We start from the raw sequence: 20363 nt of genomic DNA, 5'->3' as shown, positions 1-20363 counted from the left end.
CCAATAATATAAACCTGACAGGAGCCCATACATTCTCCTGCCTCCAATAATATATACCTGACAGGAACCCATAGATTCTCCTGCCTCCAATAATATATACCTGACAGGAGCCCATACATTCTCCTGCCTACAATAATATATACCTGACAGGAGCCCATACATTCTGCTGCCTCCAATAATATATACCTGACAGGAGCCCATACATTCTCCTGCCTCCAATAATATATACCTGACAGGAGCCCATACATTCTCCTGCCTCCAATAATATATACCTGACAGGAGCCCATAGATTCTGCGGCCTCCAATAATATATACCTGACAGGAGCCCATACATTCTCCAGCCTCCAATAATATATACCTGACAGGAGCCCATACATTCTGCTGCCTCCAATAATATATACCTGACAGGAGCCCATACATTCTCCTGCCTCCAATAATATATACCTGACAGGAGCTCATACACTCTGCTGCCTCCAATAATATATACCTGACAGGAGCTCATACACTCTGCTGCCTGCAATAATATATACCTGACAGGAGCCCATACATTCTCCTGCCTCCAATAATATATACCTGACAGGAGCCCATACATTCTCCTGCCTCCAATAATATATACCTGACAGGAGCCCATAGATTCTGCGGCCTCCAATAATATATACCTGACAGGAGCTCATACATTCTCCTGCCTCCAATAATATATACCTGACAGGAGCCCATACATTCTCCTGCCTCCAATAATATATACCTGACAGGAGCTCATACACTCTGCTGCCTCCAATAATATATACCTGACAGGAGCCCATGCATTCTCCTGCCTCCAATAATATATACCTGACAGGAGCCCATACATTCTCCTGCCTCCAATAATATATACCTGACAGGAGCTCATACACTCTGCTGCCTCCAATAATATATACCTGACAGGAGCCCATACATTCTCCTGCCTCCAATAATATATACCTGACAGGAGCTCATACACTCTGCTGCCTCCAATAATATATACCTGACAGGAGCCCATACATTCTCCTGCCTCCAATAATATATACCTGACAGGAGCCCATAAATTCTGCTGCCTCCAATAATATATACCTGACAGGAGCTCATACACTCTGCTGACTCCAATAATATATACCTGACAGGAGACCATACATTCTGCTGCCTCCAATAATATATTCCTCACAGGAGCCCATACATTCTCCTGCCTCCAATAATATATACCTGACAGGAGCCCATACATTCTCCTGCCTCCAATAATATATACCTGACAGGAGCCCATACATTCTGCTGCCTCCAATAATATATACCTGACAGGAGCCCATAGATTCTGCTGCCTCCAATAATATATACCTGACAGGAGCCCATACATTCTGCTGCCTCCAATAATATATACCTGACAGGAGCCCATACATTCTGCTGCCTCCAATAATATATACCTGACAGCAGTCCATACACTCTCCTGCCTCCAATAATATATACCTGACAGGAGCCCATACATTCTCCTGCCTCCAATAATATATACCTGACAGGAGCCCATACATTCTGCTGCCTCCAATAATATATACCTGACAGCAGTCCATACACTCTCCTGCCTCCAATAATATATACCTGACAGGAGCCCATACATTCTCCTGCCTCCAATAATATATACCTGACAGGAGCCCATACATTCTCCTGCCTCCAATAATATATACCTGACAGGAGCCCATACATTCTCCTGCCTCCAATAATATATACCTGACAGGAGCCCATACGTTCTCCTCCCTCCAATAATATATACCTGACAGGAGCCCATACGTTCTGCTGCCTCCAATAATATATACCTGACAGGAGCCCATACATTCTGCTGCCTCCAATAATATATACCTGACAGGAGCCCATACATTCTCCTGCCTCCAATAATATATACCTGACAGGAGCCCATACATTCTCCTGCCTCCAATAATATATACCTGACAGGAGCCCATACATTCTGCTGCCTCCAATAATATATACCTGACAGGAGCCCATACATTCTCCTGCCTCCAATAATATATACCTGACAGGAGCCCATACATTCTGCTGCCTCCAATAATATATACCTGACAGGAGCCCATACATTCTGCTGTCTCCAATAATATAAACCTGACAGGAGCCCATACATTCTCCTGCCTCCAATAATATATACCTGACAGGAACCCATAGATTCTCCTGCCTCCAATAATATATACCTGACAGGAGCCCATACATTCTCCTGCCTACAATAATATATACCTGACAGGAGCCCATACATTCTGCTGCCTCCAATAATATATACCTGACAGGAGCCCATACATTCTCCTGCCTCCAATAATATATACCTGACAGGAGCCCATAGATTCTGCGGCCTCCAATAATATATACCTGACAGGAGCCCATAGATTCTGCGGCCTCCAATAATATATACCTGACAGGAGCCCATACATTCTCCAGCCTCCAATAATATATACCTGACAGGAGCCCATACATTCTGCTGCCTCCAATAATATATACCTGACAGGAGCCCATACATTCTCCTGCCTCCAATAATATATACCTGACAGGAGCTCATACACTCTGCTGCCTCCAATAATATATACCTGACAGGAGCTCATACACTCTGCTGCCTCCAATAATATATACCTGACAGGAGCCCATACATTCTCCTGCCTCCAATAATATATACCTGACAGGAGCCCATACATTCTCCTGCCTCCAATAATATATACCTGACAGGAGCCCATAGATTCTGCGGCCTCCAATAATATATACCTGACAGGAGCTCATACATTCTCCTGCCTCCAATAATATATACCTGACAGGAGCCCATACATTCTCCTGCCTCCAATAATATATACCTGACAGGAGCTCATACACTCTGCTGCCTCCAATAATATATACCTGACAGGAGCCCATGCATTCTCCTGCCTCCAATAATATATACCTGACAGGAGCCCATACATTCTCCTGCCTCCAATAATATATACCTGACAGGAGCTCATACACTCTGCTGCCTCCAACAATATATACCTGACAGGAGCCCATACATTCTCCTGCCTCCAATAATATATACCTGACAGGAGCTCATACACTCTGCTGCCTCCAATAATATATACCTGACAGGAGCCCATACATTCTCCTGCCTCCAATAATATATACCTGACAGGAGCCCATAAATTCTGCTGCCTCCAATAATATATACCTGACAGGAGCTCATACACTCTGCTGACTCCAATAATATATACCTGACAGGAGCCCATACATTCTGCTGTCTCCAATAATATAAACCTGACAGGAGCCCATACATTCTCCTGCCTCCAATAATATATACCTGACAGGAACCCATAGATTCTCCTGCCTCCAATAATATATACCTGACAGGAGCCCATACATTCTCCTGCCTACAATAATATATACCTGACAGGAGCCCATACATTCTGCTGCCTCCAATAATATATACCTGACAGGAGCCCATACATTCTCCTGCCTCCAATAATATATACCTGACAGGAGCCCATACATTCTCCTGCCTCCAATAATATATACCTGACAGGAGCCCATAGATTCTGCGGCCTCCAATAATATATACCTGACAGGAGCCCATACATTCTCCAGCCTCCAATAATATATACCTGACAGGAGCCCATACATTCTGCTGCCTCCAATAATATATACCTGACAGGAGCCCATACATTCTCCTGCCTCCAATAATATATACCTGACAGGAGCTCATACACTCTGCTGCCTCCAATAATATATACCTGACAGGAGCTCATACACTCTGCTGCCTCCAATAATATATACCTGACAGGAGCCCATACATTCTCCTGCCTCCAATAATATATACCTGACAGGAGCCCATACATTCTCCTGCCTCCAATAATATATACCTGACAGGAGCCCATAGATTCTGCGGCCTCCAATAATATATACCTGACAGGAGCTCATACATTCTCCTGCCTCCAATAATATATACCTGACAGGAGCCCATACATTCTCCTGCCTCCAATAATATATACCTGACAGGAGCTCATACACTCTGCTGCCTCCAATAATATATACCTGACAGGAGCCCATGCATTCTCCTGCCTCCAATAATATATACCTGACAGGAGCCCATACATTCTCCTGCCTCCAATAATATATACCTGACAGGAGCTCATACACTCTGCTGCCTCCAATAATATATACCTGACAGGAGCCCATACATTCTCCTGCCTCCAATAATATATACCTGACAGGAGCTCATACACTCTGCTGCCTCCAATAATATATACCTGACAGGAGCCCATACATTCTCCTGCCTCCAATAATATATACCTGACAGGAGCCCATAAATTCTGCTGCCTCCAATAATATATACCTGACAGGAGCTCATACACTCTGCTGACTCCAATAATATATACCTGACAGGAGACCATACATTCTGCTGCCTCCAATAATATATTCCTCACAGGAGCCCATACATTCTCCTGCCTCCAATAATATATACCTGACAGGAGCCCATACATTCTCCTGCCTCCAATAATATATACCTGACAGGAGCCCATACATTCTGCTGCCTCCAATAATATATACCTGACAGGAGCCCATAGATTCTGCTGCCTCCAATAATATATACCTGACAGGAGCCCATACATTCTCCTGCCTCCAATAATATATACCTGACAGGAGCCCATACATTCTGCTGCCTCCAATAATATATACCTGACAGCAGTCCATACACTCTCCTGCCTCCAATAATATATACCTGACAGGAGCCCATACATTCTCCTGCCTCCAATAATATATACCTGACAGCAGTCCATACACTCTCCTGCCTCCAATAATATATACCTGACAGGAGCCCATACATTCTCCTGCCTCCAATAATATATACCTGACAGGAGCCCATACATTCTCCTGCCTCCAATAATATATACCTGACAGGAGCCCATACATTCTCCTGCCTCCAATAATATATACCTGACAGGAGCCCATACATTCTCCTGCCTCCAATAATATATACCTGACAGGAGCCCATACATTCTCCTGCCTCCAATAATATATACCTGACAGGAGCCCATACGTTCTCCTCCCTCCAATAATATATACCTGACAGGAGCCCATACGTTCTGCTGCCTCCAATAATATATACCTGACAGGAGCCCATACATTCTGCTGCCTCCAATAATATATACCTGACAGGAGCCCATACATTCTGCTGCCTCCAATAATATATACCTGACAGGAGCCCATACATTCTCCTGCCTCCAATAATATATACCTGACAGGAGCCCATACATTCTCCTGCCTCCAATAATATATACCTGACAGGAGCCCATACATTCTGCTGCCTCCAATAATATATACCTGACAGGAGCCCATACATTCTCCTGCCTCCAATAATATATACCTGACAGGAGCCCATACATTCTGCTGCCTCCAATAATATATACCTGACAGGAGCCCATACGTTCTGCTGCCTCCAATAATATATACCTGACAGGAGCCCATACATTCTCCTGCCTCCAATAATATATACCTGACAGGAGCCCATACATTCTGCTGCCTCCAATAATATATACCTGACAGGAGCCCATACATTCTCCTGCCTCCAATAATATATACCTGACAGGAGCCCATAGATTCTGCGGCCTCCAAATATATATACCTGACAGGAGCCCATACATTCTCCAGCCTCCAATAATATATACCTGACAGGAGCCCATACATTCTCCTGCCTCCAATAATATATACCTGACAGGAGCCCATAAATTCTGCTGCCTCCAATAATATATACCTGACAGGATCTCATACACTCTGCTGCCTCCAATAATATATACCTGACAGGAGACCATACATTCTGCTGCCTCCAATAATATATTCCTGACAGGAGCCCATACATTCTCCTGCATCCAATAATATATACCTGACAGGAGCCCATACATTCTGCTGCCTCCAATAATATATACCTGACAGGAGCCCATATATTCTGCTGCCTCCAATAATATATACCTGACAGGAGCCCATACATTCTCCTGCCTCCAATAATATATACCTGACAGGAGCCCATAGATTCTGCGGCCTCCAATAATATATACCTGACAGGAGCCCATACATTCTCCAGCCTCCAATAATATATACCTGACAGGAGCCCATACATTCTGCTGCCTCCAATAATATATACCTGACAGGAGCCCATACATTCTCCTGCCTCCAATAATATATACCTGACAGGAGCTCATACACTCTGCTGCCTCCAATAATATATACCTGACAGGAGCCCATACATTCTCCTGCCTCCAATAATATATACCTGACAGGAGCCCATAAATTCTGCTGCCTCCAATAATATATACCTGACAGGAGCTCATACACTCTGCTGACTCCAATAATATATACCTGACAGGAGACCATACATTCTGCTGCCTCCAATAATATATTCCTCACAGGAGCCCATACATTCTCCTGCCTCCAATAATATATACCTGACAGGAGCCCATACATTCTCCTGCCTCCAATAATATATACCTGACAGGAGCCCATACATTCTGCTGCCTCCAATAATATATACCTGACAGGAGCCCATAGATTCTGCTGCCTCCAATAATATATACCTGACAGGAGCCCATACATTCTGCTGCCTCCAATAATATATACCTGACAGGAGCCCATACATTCTGCTGCCTCCAATAATATATACCTGACAGCAGTCCATACACTCTCCTGCCTCCAATAATATATACCTGACAGGAGCCCATACATTCTCCTGCCTCCAATAATATATACCTGACAGGAGCCCATACATTCTGCTGTCTCCAATAATATATACCTGACAGCAGTCCATACACTCTCCTGCCTCCAATAATATATACCTGACAGGAGCCCATACATTCTCCTGCCTCCAATAATATATACCTGACAGGAGCCCATACATTCTCCTGCCTCCAATAATATATACCTGACAGGAGCCCATACATTCTCCTGCCTCCAATAATATATACCTGACAGGAGCCCATACGTTCTCCTCCCTCCAATAATATATACCTGACAGGAGCCCATACGTTCTGCTGCCTCCAATAATATATACCTGACAGGAGCCCATACATTCTGCTGCCTCCAATAATATATACCTGACAGGAGCCCATACATTCTGCTGCCTCCAATAATATATACCTGACAGGAGCCCATACATTCTCCTGCCTCCAATAATATATACCTGACAGGAGCCCATACATTCTCCTGCCTCCAATAATATATACCTGACAGGAGCCCATACATTCTGCTGCCTCCAATAATATATACCTGACAGGAGCCCATACATTCTCCTGCCTCCAATAATATATACCTGACAGGAGCCCATACATTCTGCTGCCTCCAATAATATATACCTGACAGGAGCCCATACGTTCTGCTGCCTCCAATAATATATACCTGACAGGAGCCCATACATTCTCCTGCCTCCAATAATATATACCTGACAGGAGCCCATACATTCTGCTGCCTCCAATAATATATACCTGACAGGAGCCCATACATTCTCCTGCCTCCAATAATATATACCTGACAGGAGCCCATAGATTCTGCGGCCTCCAAATATATATACCTGACAGGAGCCCATACATTCTCCAGCCTCCAATAATATATACCTGACAGGAGCCCATACATTCTCCTGCCTCCAATAATATATACCTGACAGGAGCCCATAAATTCTGCTGCCTCCAATAATATATACCTGACAGGATCTCATACACTCTGCTGCCTCCAATAATATATACCTGACAGGAGACCATACATTCTGCTGCCTCCAATAATATATTCCTGACAGGAGCCCATACATTCTCCTGCATCCAATAATATATACCTGACAGGAGCCCATACATTCTGCTGCCTCCAATAATATATACCTGACAGGAGCCCATATATTCTGCTGCCTCCAATAATATATACCTGACAGGAGCCCATACATTCTCCTGCCTCCAATAATATATACCTGACAGGAGCCCATAGATTCTGCGGCCTCCAATAATATATACCTGACAGGAGCCCATACATTCTCCAGCCTCCAATAATATATACCTGACAGGAGCCCATACATTCTGCTGCCTCCAATAATATATACCTGACAGGAGCCCATACATTCTCCTGCCTCCAATAATATATACCTGACAGGAGCTCATACACTCTGCTGCCTCCAATAATATATACCTGACAGGAGCCCATACATTCTCCTGCCTCCAATAATATATACCTGACAGGAGCCCATAAATTCTGCTGCCTCCAATAATATATACCTGACAGGAGCTCATACACTCTGCTGCCTCCAATAATATATACCTGACAGGAGACCATACATTCTGCTGCCTCCAATAATATATACCTGACAGGAGCCCATACATTCTCCTGCCTCCAATAATATATACCTGACAGGAGCCCATATATTCTGCTGCCTCCAATAATATATACCTGACAGGAGCCCATAGATTCTGCTGCCTCCAATAATATATACCTGACAGCAGTCCATACACTCTCCTGCCTCCAATAATATATACCTGACAGGAGCCCATACATTCTCCTGCCTCCAATAATATATACCTGACAGGAGCCCATACATTCTGCTGCCTCCAATAATATATACATGACAGCAGTCCATACACTCTCCGGCCTCCAATAATATATACCTGACAGGAGCCCATACATTCTCCTGCCTCCAATAATATATACCTGACAGGAGCCCATACATTCTCCTGCCTCCAATAATATATACCTGACAGGAGCCCATACATTCTGCTGCCTCCAATAATATATACATGACAGCAGTCCATACACTCTCCGGCCTCCAATAATATATACCTGACAGGAGCCCATACATTCTCCTGCCTCCAATAATATATACCTGACAGGAGCCCATACATTCTCCTGCCTCCAATAATATATACCTGACAGGAGCCCATACATTCTCCTGCCTCCAATAATATATACCTGACAGGAGCCCATACGTTCTCCTGCCTCCAATAATATATACCTGACAGGAGCCCATATATTCTGCTGCCTCCAATAATATATACCTGACAGGAGCCCATAGATTCTCCAGCCTCCACTAATATATACCTGACAGAAGCCCATACATTCTCCTGCCTCCAAAAATATATACCTGACAGGAACCCATAGATTCTCCTGCCTCCAGTAATATATACCTGACAGGAGCCCATACATTCTCCTGCCTCCAATATTATATACCTGACAGGAGCCCATACATTCTGCTGCCTCCAATAATATATACCTGACAGGAGCCCATACATTCTCCTGCCTCCAATAATATATACCTGACAGGAGCCCATAGATTCTGCTGCCTCCAATAATATATACCTGACAGGATCCCATACATTCTGCTGCCTCCAATAATATATACCTGACAGGAGCCCATACATTCTTCTGCCTCCAATAATATATACCTGACAGGAGCCCATACATTCTGCTGCCTCCAATAATACAAACCTGACAGGAGCCCATACATTCTCCTGCCTCCAATCATATATACCTGACAGGAACCCACAGATTCTCCTGCCTCCAATAATATATACCTGACAGGAGCCCATACATTCTCCTGCCTACAATAATATATACCTGACAGTAGCCCATACATTCTGCTGCCTCCAATAATATATACCTGACAGGAGCCCATACATTCTCCTGCCTCCAATAATATATACCTGACAGGAGCCCATAGATTCTGCGGCCTCCAATAATATATACCTGACAGGAGCCCATACATTCTCCTGCCTCCAATAATATATACCTGACAGGAGCCCATAAATTCTGCTGCCTCCAATAATATATACCTGACAGGAGCTCATACACTCTGCTGCCTCCAATAATATATACCTGACAGGAGCCCATACATTCTCCTGCCTCCAATAATATATACCTGACAGGAGCTCATACACTCTGCTGCCTCCAATAATATATACCTGACAGGAGCCCATGCATTCTCCTGCCTCCAATAATATATACCTGACAGGAGCCCATACATTCTGCTGCCTCCAATAATATATACCTGACAGGAGCTAATACACTCTGCTGCCTCCAATAATATATACCTGAGAGGAGACCATACATTCTGCTGCCTCCAATAATATATTCCTGACAGGAGCCCATACATTCTCCTGCCTCCAATAATATATACCTGACAGGAGCCCATACATTCTCCTGCCTCCAATAATATATACCTGACAGGAGCCCATACATTCTGCCGCCTCCAATAATATATACCTGACAGGAGCCCATACATTCTGCCGCCTCCAATAATATATACGTGACAGGAGCCCATTTATTCTGCTGTCTCCAATAATATATACCTGACAGGAGCCCATAGATTCTGCTGCCTCCAATAATATATACCTGACAGGAGCCTATACATTCTCCTGCCTCCAATAATATATACCTGACAGGAGCCCATACATTCTCCTGTCTCCAATAATATATACCTGACAGGAGCCCATAGATTCTCCTGCCTCCAATAATATATACCAGACAGGAGCCCATAGATTCTCCAGCTTCCAATAATATATACCTGACAGGAGCCCATACATTCTCCTGCCTCCAATAATATATACCTGACAGGAGCCCATACATTCTCCTGTCTCCAATAATATATACCTGACAGGAGCCCATACATTCTCCTGCCTCCAATAATATATACCTGACAGGAGCCCATACATTTTCCTGCCTCCAATAATATATTCCTGACAGGAGCCCATACATTCTCCTGCCTCCAATAATATATACCTGACAGGAGCCCATACATTTTCCTGCCTCCAATAATATATACCTGACAGGAGCCCATACATTCTCCTGCCTCCAATAATATATACCTGACAGGAGCCCATACATTCTGCTGCCTCCAATAATATATACCTGACAGGAGCCCATACATTCTCCTGCCTCCAATAATATATACCTGACAGGAGCCCATACATTCTCCTGCCTCCAATAATATATACCTGACAGAAGCCCATAGATTCTGCGGCCTCCAATAATATATACCTGACAGGAGCCCATACATTCTCCTGCCTCCAATAATATATACCTGACAGGAGCCCATACATTCTGCTGCCTCCAATAATATATACCTGACAGGAGCCCATACATTCTCCTGCCTCCAATAATATATACCTGACAGGAGCTCATACACTCTGCTGCCTCCAATAATATATACCTGACAGGAGCCCATACATTCTCCAGCCTCCAATAATATATACCTGACAGGAGCCCATACATTCTGCTGCCTCCAATAATATATACCTGACAGGAGCTCATACACTCTGCTGCATCCAATAATATATACTTGACAGGAGACCATACATTCTGCTGCCTCCAATAATATATTCCTGACAGGAGCCCATAGATTCTCCTGCCTCCACTAATATATACCTGACAGAAGCCCATACATTCTCCTGCCTCCAAAAATATATACCTGACAGAAGCCCATACATTCTCCTGCCTCCAATAATATATACCTGACAGGAGCCCATACATTCTGCTGCCTCCAATAATATATACCTGACAGGAGCCCATAAATTCTCCTGCCTCCAATATATACCTGACAGGAGCCCATACATTCTGCTGCCTCCAATAATATATACCTGACAGGAGCCCATACATTCTGCTGCCTCCAATAATATATACCTGACAGGAGCCCATACATTCTGCTGCCTCCAATAATATATACCTGACAGGAGCCCATAGATTCTCCAGCCTCCACTAATATATACCTGACAGAAGCCCATACATTCTCCTGCCTCCAATAATATATACCTGACAGGATCCCATACATTCTCCTGCCTCCAATAATATATACCTGACAGGAGCCCATAGATTCTCCTGCCTTCAATAATATATACCTGACAGGAGCCCATACATTCTTCTGCCTCCAATAATATATACCTGACAGGAGCCTATACACTCTCCTGCCTCCAATAATATATACCTGACAGGAGCCCATACATTCTCCTGCCTCCAATAATATATACCTGACAGGAGCCCATACATTCTGCTGCCTCCAATAATATATACCTGACAGGAGCCCATACATTCTGCTGCCTCCAATAATATATACCTGACAGGAGCCCATACATTCTGCTGCCTCCAATAATACAAACCTGACAGGAGCCCATACATTCTGCTGCCTCCAATAATATATACCTGACAGGAACCCACAGATTCTCCTACCTCCAATAATATATACCTGACAGGAGCCCATACATTCTCCTGCCTACAATAATATATACCTGACAGGAGCCCATACATTCTGCTGCCTCCAATAATATATACCTGACAGGAGCCCATACATTCTGCTGCCTCCAATAATATATACCTGACAGCAGTCCATACACTCTCCTGCCTCCAATAATATATACCTGACAGGAGCCCATACATTCTGCTGCCTCCAATAATATATACCTGACAGCAGTCCATACACTCTCCTGCCTCCAATAATATATACCTGACAGGAGCCCATACATTCTCCTGCCTCCAATAATATATACCTGACAGGAGCCCATACATTCTGCTGCCTCCAATAATATATACCTGACAGGAGCCCATACATTCTCCTGCCTCCAATAATATATACCTGACAGGAGCCCATAGATTCTGCTGCCTCCAATAATATATACCTGACAGGAGCCCATAAATTCTGCTGCCTCCAATAATATATACCTGACAGGAGCCCATACATTCTGCTGCCTCCAATAATATATACCTGACAGGAGCCCATACATTCTGCTGCCTCCAATAATACAAACCTGACAGGAGCCCACACATTCTCCTGCCTCCAATAATATATACCTGACAGGAACCCACAGATTCTCCTGCCTCCAATAATATATACCTGACAGGAGCCCATACATTCTCCTGCCTACAATAATATATACCTGACAGGAGCCCATACATTCTGCTGCCTCCAATAATATATACCTGACAGGAGCCCATACATTCTCCTGCCTCCAATAATATATACCTGACAGGAGCCCATAGATTCTGCAGCCTCCAATAATATATACCTGACAGGAGCCCATACATTCTCCTGCCTCCAATAATATATACCTGACAGGAGCCCATACATTCTGCTGCCTCCAATAATATATACCTGACAGGAGCCCATACATTCTGCTGCCTCCAATAATATATACCTGACAGGAGCCCATACATTCTCCTGCCTCCAATAATATATACCTGACAGGAGCCCATACATTCTCCTGCCTCCAATAATATATATCTGACAGGAGCCCATACATTCTGCCGCCTCCAATAATATATACCTGACAGGAGCCCATACATTCTGCCGCCTCCAATAATATATACGTGACAGGAGGTCATTTATTCTGCTGTCTCCAATAATATATACCTGACAGGAGCCCATAGATTCTGCTGCCTCCAATAATATATACCTGACAGGAGCCCATACATTCTCCTGCCTCCAATAATATATACCTGACAGGAGCCCATACATTCTCCTGTCTCCAATAATATATACCTGACAGGAGCCCATAGATTCTCCTGCCTCCAATACTATATACCTGACAGGAGCCCATAGATTCTCCAGCTTCCAATAATATATACCTGACAGGAGCCCATAAATTCTCCTGCCTCCAATAATATATACCTGACAGGAGCCCATACATTCTCCTGTCTACAATAATATATACCTGACAGGAGCCCATACATGCTGCTGCCTCCAATAATATATACCTGACAGGAGCCCATACATTCTCCTGCCTCCAATAATATATACCTGACAGGAGCCCATACATTTTCCTGCCTCCAATAATATATTCCTGACAGGAGCCCATACATTCTCCTGCCTCCAATAATATATACCTGACAGGAGCCCATACATTTTCCTGCCTCCAATAATATATACCTGACAGGAGCCCATACATTCTCCTGCCTCCAATAATATATACCTGACAGGAGCCCATACATTCTGCTGCCTCCAATAATATATACCTGACAGGAGCCCATACATTCTCCTGCCTCCAATAATATATACCTGACAGGAGCCCATACATTCTCCTGCCTCCAATAATATATACCTGACAGGAGCCCATAGATTCTGCGGCCTCCAATAATATATACCTGACAGGAGCCCATACATTCTCCTGCCTCCAATAATATATACCTGATATAAGCCCATACATTCTGCTGCCTCCAATAATATATACCTGACAGGAGCCCATACATTCTCCTGCCTCCAATAATATATACCTGACAGGAGCTCATACACTCTGCTGCCTCCAATAATATATACCTGACAGGATCCCATACATTCTCCAGCCTCCAATAATATATACCTGACAGGAGCCCATACATTCTGCTGCCTCCAATAATATATACCTGACAGGAGCTCATACACTCTGCTGCATCCAATAATATATACTTGACAGGAGACCATACATTCTGCTGCCTCCAATAATATATTCCTGACAGGAGCCCATACATTCTCCTGCCTCCAATAATATATACCTGACAGGATCCCATACATTCTGCTGCCTCCAATAATATATACCTGACAGGAGCCCATACATTCTGCTGCCTCCAATAATACAAACCTGACAGGAGCCCATACATTCTGCTGCCTCCAATATATACCTGACAGGAGCCCATACATTCTGCTGCCTCCAATAATATATACCTGACAGGAGCCCATACATTCTGCTGCCTCCAATAATATATACCTGACAGGAGCCCATACATTCTGCTGCCTCCAATAATATATACCTTACAGGAGCCCAAAGATTCTCCAGCCTCCACTAATATATACCTGACAGACGCCCATACATTCTCCTGCCTCCAATAATATATACCTGACAGGATCCCATACATTCTCCTGCCTCCAATAATATATACCTGACAGGAGCCCATACATTCTGCTGCCTCCAATAATATATACCTGACAGGAGCCCATACATTCTTCTGCCTCCAATAATATATACCTGACAGGAGCCTATACACTCTCCTGCCTCCAATAATATATACCTGACAGGAGGCCATACATTCTCCTGCCTCCAATAATATATACCTGACAGGAGCCCATACATTCTGCTGCCTCCAATAATATATACCTGACAGGAGCCCATACATTCTGCTGCCTCCAATAATATATACCTGACAGGAGCCCATACATTCTGCTGCGTCCAATAATACAAACCTGACAGGAGCCCATACATTCTCCTGCCTCCAATAATATATACCTGACAGGAGCCCATACATTCTGCTGCCTCCAATAATATATACCTGACAGGAGCCCATACATTCTGCTGCCTCCAATAATATATACCTGACAGGAGCCCATACATTCTGCTGCCTCCAATAATATATACCTGACAGGAGCCCATACATTCTGCTGCCTCCAATAATACAAACCTGACAGGAGCCCATACATTCTGCCGCCTCCAATAATATATACCTGACAGGAGCCCATAGATTCTTCTGTCTCCAATAATATATACCTGACAGGAGCCCATAGATTCTGCTGCCTACAATAATATATACCTGACAGGAGCCCATACATTCTGCTGCCTCCAATAATATATACCTGACAGGAGCCCATACATTCTCCTGCCTCCAATAATATATACCTGACAGGAGCCCATAGATTCTGCGGCCTCCAATAATATATACCTGACAGGAGCCCATAGATTCTCCAGCTTCCAATAATATATACCTGACAGGAGCCCATACATTCTCCTGCCTCCAATAATATATACCTGACAGGAGCCCATACATTCTCCTGTCTCCAATAATATATACCTGACAGGAGCCCATACATTCTGCTGCCTCCAATAATATATACCTGACAGGAGCCCATACATTCTCCTGCCTCCAATAATATATACCTGACAGGAGCCCATACATTTTCCTGCCTCCAATAATATATTCCTGACAGGAGCCCATACATTCTCCTGCCTCCAATAATATATACCTGACAGGAGCCCATACATTTTCCTGCCTCCAATAATATATACCTGACAGGAGCCCATACATTCTCCTGCCTCCAATAATATATACCTGACAGGAGCCCATACATTCTGCTGCCTCCAATAATATATACCTGACAGGAGCCCATACATTCTCCTGCCTCCAATAATATATATGCCTGACAGGAGCCCATACATTCTCCTGCCTCCAATAATATATACCTGACAGGAGCCCATAGATTCTGCGGCCTCCAATAATATATACCTGACAGGAGCCCATACATTCTCCTGCCTCCAATAATATATACCTGACAGGAGCCCATACATTCTGCTGCCTCCAATAATATATACCTGACAGGAGCCCATACATTCTCCTGCCTCCAATAATATATACCTGACAGGAGCTCATACACTCTGCTGCCTCCAATAATATATACCTGACAGGAGCCCATACATTCTCCAGCCTCCAATAATATATACCTGACAGGAGCCCATACATTCTGCTGCCTCCAATAATATATACCTGACAGGAGCTCATACACTCTGCTGCATCCAATAATATATACTTGACAGGAGACCATACATTCTGCTGCCTCCAATAATATATTCCTGACAGGAGCCCATAGATTCTCCTGCCTCCAATATATACCTGACAGGAGCCCATACATTCTGCTGCCTCCAATAATATATACCTGACAGGAGCCCATACATTCTGCTGCCTCCAATAATATATACCTGACAGGAGCCCATACATTCTGCTGCCTCCAATAATATATACCTGACAGGAGCCCATACATTCTGCTGCCTCCAATAATATATACCTGACAGAAGCCCATACATTCTCCTGCCTCCAATAATATATACCTGACAGGATCCCATACATTCTCCTGCCTCCAATAATATATACCTGACAGGAGCCCATAGATTCTCCTGCCTCCAATAATATATACCTGACAGGAGCCTATACACTCTTCTGCCTCCAATAATATATACCTGACAGGAGCCTATACACTCTCCTGCCTCCAATAATATATACCTGACAGGAGCCCATACATTCTCCTGCCTCCAATAATATATACCTGACAGGAGCCCATACATTCTGCTGCCTCCAATAATATATACCTGACAGGAGCCCACAGATTCTGCTGCCTCCAATAATATATACCTGACAGGAGCCCATAGATTCTGCTGCCTCCAATAATATATACCTGACAGGAGCCCATACATTCTGCTGCCTCCAATAATATATACCTGACAGGAGCCCATACATTCTCCTGCCTACAATAATATATACCTGACAGGAGCCCATATATTCTCCTGCCTCCACTAATATATACATGATAGGAGCCCATACATTCTCCTGCCTCCAATAATATATACCAGACAGGAGCCCATACATTCTCCTGCCTCCAATAATATATACCTGACAGGAGCCCATACATGCTCCTGCCTCCAATAATATATACCTGACAGGAGCCCATACATTCTGCTGCCTCCAATAATATATACCTGACAGGAGCCCATACATTCTGCTGCCTCCAATAATATATACCTGACAGGAGCCCATAGATTCTCCAGCCTCCACTAATATATACCTGACAGAAGCCCATACATTCTCCTGCCTCCAATAATATATACCTGACAGGAACTCATAGATTCTCCTGCCTCCAATAATATATACCTGACAGGAGCCCATAGATTCTGCTGCCTCCAATAATATATACCTGACAGGAGCCCATACATTCTGCTGCCTCCAACAATATATACCTGACAGGACCCCATACATTCTGCTGTCTCCAATAATATAAACCTGACAGGAGCCCATACATTCTCCTGCCTCCAATAATATATACCTGACAGGAACCCATAGATTCTCCTGCCTCCAATAATATATACCTGACAGGAGCCCATACATTCTCCTGCCTACAATAATATATACCTGACAGTGAGCCCATACATTCTGCTGCCTCCAATAATATATACCTGACAGGAGCCCATACATTCTCCTGCCTCCAATAATATATACCTGACAGGAGCCCATACATTCTCCTGCCTCCAATAATATATACCTGACAGGATCCCATAGATTCTGCGGCCTCCAATAATATATACCTGACAGGAGCCCATACATTCTGCTGCCTCCAATAATATATACCTGACAGGAGCCCATACATTCTGCTGCCTCCAATAATATATACCTGACAGGAGCCCATACATTCTCCTGCCTCCAATAATATATACCTGACAGGAGCTCATACACTCTGCTGCCTCCAATAATATATACCTGACAGGAGCTCATACACTCTGCTGCCTCCAATAATATATACCTGACAGGAGCCCATACATTCTCCTGCCTCCAATAATATATACCTGACAGGAGCCCATACATTCTCCTGCCTCCAATAATATATACCTGACAGGAGCCCATAGATTCTGCGGCCTCCAATAATATATACCTGACAGGAGCTCATACATTCTCCTGCCTCCAATAATATATACCTGACAGGAGCCCATACATTCTGCTGCCTCCAATAATATATACCTGACAGGAGCCCATACATTCTCCTGCCTCCAATAATATATACCTGACAGGAGCTCATACACTCTGCTGCCTCCAATAATATATACCTGACAGGAGCCCATACATTCTCCTGCCTCCAATAATATATACCTGACAGGAGCCCATACATTCTGCTGCCTCCAATAATATATACCTGACAGGAGCTCATACACTCTGCTGCCTCCAATAATATATACCTGACAGGAGACCATACATTCTGCTGCCTCCAATAATATATTCCTGACAGGAGCCCATACATTCTCCTGCCTCCAATAATATATACCTGACAGGAGCCCATACATGCTCCTGCCTCCAATAATATATACCTGACAGGAGCCCATAGATTATGCTATCTTCCAGAATGTATGGTCTGTCTCCTTCCAGGTCCTGACTACAGCCCATACATTCTAGGCTCAACCCCACATATATGGCTGTTCTGTGCGCACAGGACCTGTGATGAGGTCACAGGAGGGGAGGAGTCAGGGGTCACATGATCAGGGGCCTCAGTGGATGCAGGACTCTGCTGTGCTTGTTGTCATTGTGCTGGATGAGGTGAAGGTTATGTGTGGGGTCAGGAGGGGTTTACAGTGTGGATGTAGCAGAGCCGCGTGTGTACGAGGTGTACGGAGCGGAGCCGTGCGTGTACGAGGTGTACGGAGCGGAGCCGTGCGTGTACGAGGTGTACGGAGCGGAGCCGCGCGTGTACGAGGTGTACGGAGCGGAGCCGCGTGTACAATGTGGAGCCGCGTGTGAACGAGGTGTACGGAGCGGAGCCGCGTGTGTACGAGGTGTACGGATCGGAGCCTCATGTGTACGAGGTGTACGGAGCGGAGCCGCGTGTGTACGAGGTGTACGGAGCGGAGCCGCGCGTGTACGAGGTGTACGGAGCGGAGCCGCGCGTGTACGCGGTGTACGGAGCGGAGCCGCGTGTGTGCGAGGTGTACGGAGCGGAGCCGCGTGTGTGCGAGGTGTACGGAGCGGAGCCGCGCGTGTACGCGGTGTACGGAGCGGAGCCGCGCGTGTACGCGGTGTACGGAGCTGAGCCGCGCGTGTACGCGGTGTACGGAGCTGAGCTGCGCGTGTACGCGGTGTACGGAGCGAAGCTGCGTGTGTACGATGTGTACGGGACTTCAACCTTCACTTTTATGATTTTTGGTTTAATAACCTGAAAACCAAAGAAATGAGCCAGACTATAAGCTGGTGTACGTGCAAAGTGTAAGAGCACGTTCCCACTGTAGCCGTTTCACAGACAAAACCCAAGAAAATAAAATAAGCATTTATTATTATAGCGCCATTTATTCCATGGCGCTTTACATGTGAAAAAAGGGGTATACATACAAGAACAATTACAATGATATTTAACAAAACGTGACAGTGACTGATACAGGAGCAGAGAGGACCCTGCCCACGAGGGCTCACAGTCTACAAAGAATGGATGAGGATACAGTAGGTGAGGGTAGAGCTGGTCGTGCAGCTATGGTGGAGCGGTGGTTACTGTAGTTTGTAGGCTTGTCGGAAGAGGTGGGTCTTCAGGTTCCCTTTGAAGGTTTCCACAGTAGGCGAGATTCTGATATGTTGGGGTAGAGAGTTCCAGAGTAGGGGGGACGCATGGGAGAAATCTTGTATGCGATTGTGGGAAGAGGACATAAGAGGGGAGTAGAGCAGGAGATCTTGTCAGGATCGGAGGTTGCGTGCAGGTATGTACCGGGAGACTAGGTCACAGATATAAGGAGGAGACAGGCTGTGGATGGCTTTGTATGCCATGGTTAGGGTTTTGAACTGGAGTCTCTGGGCAATGGGGAGCCAATGAAGGGATTGACAGAGAGGAGAGGCCGGGGAATAACATG

The 20363-nt window shown here is 44.7% G+C and overlaps 1 protein-coding gene across 1 annotated transcript in view; it reads right to left on the bottom strand.

The window, feature by feature from the left end:
• LOC141271907 (uncharacterized) overlaps window positions 1-18922 on the bottom strand; it is a 156139-nt gene extending 137217 nt beyond the window's left edge. Inside the window, exon 1 of the mRNA XM_073682133.1 lies at window positions 18843-18922. Within this exon, the coding sequence (XP_073538234.1) occupies window positions 18843-18857 (15 nt within the window). The 5' untranslated portion in view covers window positions 18858-18922. The remainder of the gene's footprint in view (window positions 1-18842) is intronic.
• Window positions 18923-20363: the final 1441 nt, after the last annotated feature.

This window comes from Phyllobates terribilis, unplaced genomic scaffold (genome assembly GCF_046119375.1).
Source record: "Phyllobates terribilis strain yellow unplaced genomic scaffold, ASM4611937v1 Scaffold_5__5_contigs__length_657084704, whole genome shotgun sequence".
In the NCBI taxonomy this organism is placed as follows: domain Eukaryota; kingdom Metazoa; phylum Chordata; class Amphibia; order Anura; family Dendrobatidae; genus Phyllobates; species Phyllobates terribilis.
The sequence above is the reverse complement of the archived record's forward strand: the minus strand, read 5'-3'. Positions and strand labels throughout refer to the sequence as shown.